The following is a 6,000-nucleotide window of genomic DNA, read 5'->3' on the forward strand; positions in this document are numbered from 1 at the left end:
AAAAAAAGGAAGAGAGGTACACTCAATTACGCATTTTATTATTCTGTAAAGAATCTTCACATAATTGTCCTATATTCGGTGTTTCAGATTTACAGTGTATTGTCTGTCTCTTTCCTGGAAATACACACTACAGATGTAAGTGGAGATGGAGTGAGAATGCTGTCACAGTATGGTTATTAGAGCAGGCAAATGTTCACAGAGTAGATCTTTACTCTTGCACAGTAATAACAGGGATGGAGAAAAGAAAAAAGAAAAAACACTTCTAGGGGAGCAGGCCAGGAAAATGTCATCAGACAAAAATTTTAGATGTGATGAGTTAATACTTTTTAATATACTTCGACTCTGTTTTAAAACAATCTGGTTCCTTAAAGCTGTGTTAATCTGGATTACGACTCTCTGACTCTCTGAGTCAACATCTTTTGGGTAAGCATGCATTCATGAAACTAAACATTTCGCATTAAAATTATCACTGTCCAATCCTGATGGATTAGGTTGTTTTCTAATCCTGTTTTTGACGAGAGTATTTATTTCAGTCAATCATGGCTTTGAACAAAAATTTCTAAGAAACTTAACGCACAGAAATGTAGCATCTATCCCTGTCATTGTACCTTGTCATGAAATAAGGATGCTAAAATAGATCAGAAGAAAATGTATGTGTTTCACTTTCAAAATTAGAGCAACCTAATCATTTTCTTGATGTGAAAAGTTTAATAAAAAAGTAGACTGATCTAATTTGGGATGCTTAAGTCACTGGCAAATTTAAATTGTTTAAAAAAATAATAATAAGCCAAGCTCTTGAGTCATTCTGAATGATTCACCCATGAATTCTTGAGGGGATTAATTTAAAACAGTTCCAATGAAACAGTATCTTCACATACCTACTCTAAAAAAAAACAGAAGAGCATAACAGAAAAGGAGAGTTATTCTAGAGGAGAAAAAGGGAAGAATCGGGACAGAGCACAACTTTGTTAGCCTGGTTGGCCAATCAGAGCAGATGAATTTACGAGCCACCTGATAAGGAAAGAGAGTGTCCCCTGAGCAATAGCCAAGTGTTGGCTTCTATGGAAATAAAGTCTTTCTTGTCCGTTTCACACTCCTACTCACCTTCTCCCTCCCTTTTACTTTATGCTGGATCCCCACATGAGAAACTTGGTGACTTGAATTGTTCAGATTCCAGGGAACCAAGAGGCCCACATGCTTTTGGGATCCAGCATTCAGAGATGCATATGGGGGTGGCTGCAGAGCCAGAACAGAAGTTTTAAGAGACAAGGACTAGAAAATCAGTCTGTGATTCTCTTTCTAATGCAATACCTGTATCAGAAGCTGGTCATCTCACCACAATATTTCTTTAAGGTGGGGTTGACAGATAAAAGTACCCAGTATGCACAGTTAAAGTAGAATTAAACAGCAATTGATTTTTAATATATGTATGTCCCTTGTCAAGTTTAAAACATACTTACATTCAAAAATTGTTCATTGTTTACCTGAAATTCAATTTAATTGGGTGTTCTATGATTGCTAAATCAAAATGATCTGGAAGTGCCCTTGGCTCTAGATTTTTTTCTTCAGGCCAGTCTTATCCTCTAAACTCCAGACTCATAAAATCAACTGCTTACTTAATATTTCCACTTTAGTGTCTAATAGGCATTTTAAATTCAGCATATTCCAAACTGGGCTCCAGCTACCTGACATTGTCCCCTTCTCCTCCCCAGACCTGTTCCTGCTGTCGTTGGGCTCATCCCATTTAAGGATCTATTCTTCCATTGCTTGGGTCAAAAATTTGGTTCCTCCTAAGGGGGATCAAATATATGGTGATGGAAGGAGAACTGACTCTGGGTGGTGAACACAAAATGGGATTTATAGATGATATAATACAGAATTGTACACCTGAAATCTATGTAAATTTACTAACAATTGTCACCCCAATAAATTTAATTAATTAAAATTAAAAAAAAGGTTTGATTAAGGAAATAGAGGGGGAAAAAATTTGGTTCCTCCTTTGCTCTTCTCTTTCTCTCACATGTCAAATCTTTTATTTTCACATCATTGTAGTGAATCAGAGGAACTCTCTATTCTATACTTTGTATGTTTGAGGCTAGAAAATGGGCTGTGGCAGTATATTCAATGAAGAAATATGCCCTCAAGGGCTTCTGCACGGTGTTTCTCCTGGGCTGGAGTAATTTCTTCCTGGGAACCAGGGAGCTCCTTGCCACATTTGTGTCAATCAACCAATAAATGATTGTGCTTAAAGAAGGGCAAAGGTGACACCTTTTGCCTTTGTAAACTCAGTCAGCCTAAGGCTTTCACTTTCACTTCCAGAACAGCTTAAAATGTATAGTGGGAAGTGCTAATTGTTGTTAGGAGAAGAAAAAAAAAAATCTCACTATCTGAAACCTTCATGTCCACCCTGGTTATCAAGTGAAACTGTAATCTTTCCTCTTTTAGAGTAATAACATTTAGCTTTCCAGACTTAGTAATTCTTTCCCAACCAGAGGACAAGGAGTTTCATAAACTTAGTAGAGTAAATCTACATAATATTCAAATCACAGCTTCATATTTCAGATATTTTCTGCCAATTCTTCATTTAGTACACATGATAACTGTGGTGAGGTCATGTCAGATCTTTCTTATCAAACATCAAGGAACCCAGAGACTAGATCATTAGAGCAACTCAGAGCAACCTAATATTTTAGCCAGTCCAGACCAAAACATATTTTCTCCAAGTTTCCGCCAGTGGTTATACGCTGAGATTTTCATCATGGAGCAATTGTTTCTATTCTGCTGTCATGTTTCTCCGAAAATAAGACCTAGCTAGACCATCAACTTTAATGTGTCTTTTGGAGCAAAAATTAATTTAAGACCCAGTATTATATATATTATATTATTATATTATATTATATTATATTACTATATTATATTAAGGACCCAGCCTTATATTATAGCTAAATAAGACCGGGTCTTATATTAATTTTTGTTCCAAAAGATGGATTAGAGCTGATTGTCCAGCTAGGTCATATTTTCAGGGAAACATGGTGTTAATGCATGACACATCTAAGGTGATAGCGATGCTGGAAAAAAAAACAGCAAAAAGCCTTTATTTTGGCTTATCAATGTCTTCCGATATTTAAGGTCCAAGGCCTGGTCCTCAGCAGAGCCAAATTGGAAGGTGGTGTTTTCTGTCATGCAGTTTTGATATGTCATCATGTCAAAAGCAACTTCCCATATAACACATTGACAATGGCGTGTACATTTTCAAAAATGACATGTGATTAATATTGTAATTTGTAAAAGTGACCAGGTCAAAAATGACGTAGGTAATCACATGAGAAAAACAATTTAAAAGATGAAATAAATAAATAAATAAACTACCTTGTATCCCTCTACCAAATAATCAAAGATTTGTACAAAAATTGAGAATCAAAACTGTGCAGAGCAATAGACATTTTTTCTGTGTGATACAAAGAGTGGTAAAGTTTCTTAAAGATTCTTTTGCATTTCACATACAAAAGTTCATTGTAAATGTTTGATTTTGATAAGTACTTCTCTACTATAGTGAACCATTATCTCCATATCAGGCAATTTTCTTAGCCTTCAATTTTTGAAGAAATAATCAAATTTGAATGGAAAATCTATTTTTTTATTTTTTATTTTTTTTGCAGATTTCAACGTTGAAAAGTTCCCATGCCTTTTTAAGAACATAGTATAGTAGGGCATGTTTTGCTATGTTGCTATGCCCAGGATCTCTGAAATTTTCTAAAAGATTCTGTCATATAACAATACTTTTCAAGCTAGATAAAAGATAATTGAGTCTATTTTTTTAAATGTCTGCAGTAAGTTACTAATTCCCCAAAATAAATAGAGCTGTATGGACAGCCCGCAGAGGCAATTTCACAGGTGCCCAGTCAATATATCTAGAAGACTTTTTTTGTGTGTAAATTTTATTAAGTCAAGGGCACTTTGAGTATTCCAAATTAGCAGAGTTTCCACCCATTTCTTAGAACGACTCACATAGTCAGTTTCCTTCCCATGGATGCATTTACAACTCTGAATGTAAATATTTCACTTTATCTCATCATCTTCCTCACAGTCTCTGGGTAACTGCTTTCCTAATTAATCCCTTCCAATAATCAAAATTTCAGTTATATGTTTTTAGTGATTCACCCAGGCCATCTGAAACACTGAAATCTGTAAATGACAGCAATCATACTACTCAAAACATTCCCCTGCACAGTCACTAAGAGGAAATCTACCCGCAGTGGAGTATAGCTATTAATGTCAAACAGATTGTCATCTGGGAAAACAAAAATGCATCAAAATCAGCTTCGGACAAAGCACAGCTCTACGGAAAAACACCAGCTTTTTAGTTGCAAGTGTTTTAAATGTCTGATTGAAATGTTTTTAAAATGAGTTAGCAAGGAACCTGCTCCTGGTCTCCATAACCCAGGACAATGTAATAATGAAAAATAGTTTTATCGTCAAAAAAGAGTTTTTCGTCAGAGCATACTATGATTTTATCAAAGATGCATTTGCCCCAGTTTCTAGTAAACATTATAAAGAAACGTTTAGTTTCTAGCTTGGGCAAGGGTTCTATTTAGCCTATCAAGGAACAGACCTGTTATAAACGCTGGGACTCTTGCCAGATTTTTCCCCCCCCTGCAACTCAGTAAAGATCATACCTCGAAAGCAATGTGCGTTGCAAACCACGCAGATTTAAGCTCGCACTCCCGCCTACAAAGCTTGGCACCAGCGGCTTTGGAGGTATCCTTCGCCTCCTCAAACTCAGACTGAATCGCCACCTCCCCTCCCCACCTTCCCACCATCACCATGCCATCCTCCTTACTCAGCTCTCTAGGGCTCAGCACAGAGCGTCCCGAAGCCATGGCAGAGTGAACTCAAGGTGTCACCGAGCTCCCACACCTAAGCACACCCACAAACACACTCTCCCTCCGCTGGAAACTGACCCAAATTTGTCCCCCACCTCACAACTCCTACAACTCACACTCTTATGTCCCTGTCTCTTTTCCCTCCTCTTGGTGGCTTTGACACACCTGTCTATCCCTGCAGCTGCCAGACATCAGGTGCCCACACTGCGTCCCATCCCACGCCCCCTCAGTCCAACTGGCGCTTTCCCCTCCGCACTGTGGAAGGTCAATTTGCTCTGAGCAACTTCTTCCTCCCCCCGTGTGCCTCCCCACCCCCGCACACCGCTCCCGACTCCCACTCTTCTGGGAGCGTGGGAAGGGGCGCCCGACGTACCTGCTGAGAGAGCGGCAGCCCCGGCGAGCAGCAGGAGGACCTGGCAGAGTGCTCGGGTCATGGCCACCAAGCGGCCGCGCTGGCGCTGCGAGGCCCCAAAGCCGAGCTAGGCTCCGGGACAGCGCCAGCTGCTTTGAAGTTCCCGGGGCGCTGGAGGGAAGCGCACCCCCACAGCCTTTTGAAGTGTGCGGTTGGCTCTGATCCGAGCGGACGCCCCCTCTTCTGCCTCCCACATCCCACGCCCCTCGTGGCTGGCAGTGCGCGGCGCTCCTGCCACTGGCCCCAGCAGCCGGGCTGGGAGGGGGGCGGAGGGGTGACAGAGCCCGCCCCTGCCGCGCCTCCGCCCCCTGCGCCCTCTCTCAGATGCCTGGGGCTTGGTGCTGCCCGACAGGGGGGAAAGGCGGCCCAATGACGAGGCAGTGAGATCTCCCAGAGCTGGGTGGAAGGAAGGGGGTGGCTGGCGTGGAGCCCACAAAACTGGAGGTGGAAGTCAGGACGGGAGGGGAAGTCCTACTAAGACTAGGAAAATATAAGCCCTGTTGCAATTGCTTCCTGGTGGTCCGCTCTGTAGTCTTCTACAGAAGATCCACCGGTCCAGGTTTCTTAACATTCATTTATAGTCCAGTGCCCTGAAGGTATTTCTAACTAGACTGAGCCATTAGACACCCCCGGGTATTCCTGCCCAGCTCTTTCCACTACCGCATCCTGGCTGTGCGCGCGTCTGTGGAAGGGCGCCCTCTCTGT

The 6,000-nt window shown here is 41.2% G+C and overlaps 1 protein-coding gene across 2 annotated transcripts in view; it reads right to left on the reverse strand.

Annotated features, from left to right (window-relative positions):
- ACVR1C (activin A receptor type 1C) overlaps positions 1-5,689 on the reverse strand; it is an 81,985-nt gene extending 76,296 nt beyond the window's left edge. Inside the window, exon 1 of one of the 2 annotated variants that reach the window (XM_081051698.1) lies at positions 5,257-5,689. In XM_081051698.1, the coding sequence (XP_080907824.1) occupies positions 5,257-5,317 (61 nt within the window). In that variant the 5' untranslated portion in view covers positions 5,318-5,689. Of the gene's footprint in view, positions 1-4,676; positions 4,784-5,256 lie in introns of those variants that run through there. The other variant, XM_081051700.1, reaches the window with a different exon arrangement.
- Positions 5,690-6,000: the final 311 nt, after the last annotated feature.

This window comes from Rhinolophus hipposideros (genome assembly GCF_964194185.1).
Source record: "Rhinolophus hipposideros genome assembly, chromosome: 6".
NCBI classification, from domain to species: Eukaryota; Metazoa; Chordata; class Mammalia; order Chiroptera; family Rhinolophidae; genus Rhinolophus; species Rhinolophus hipposideros.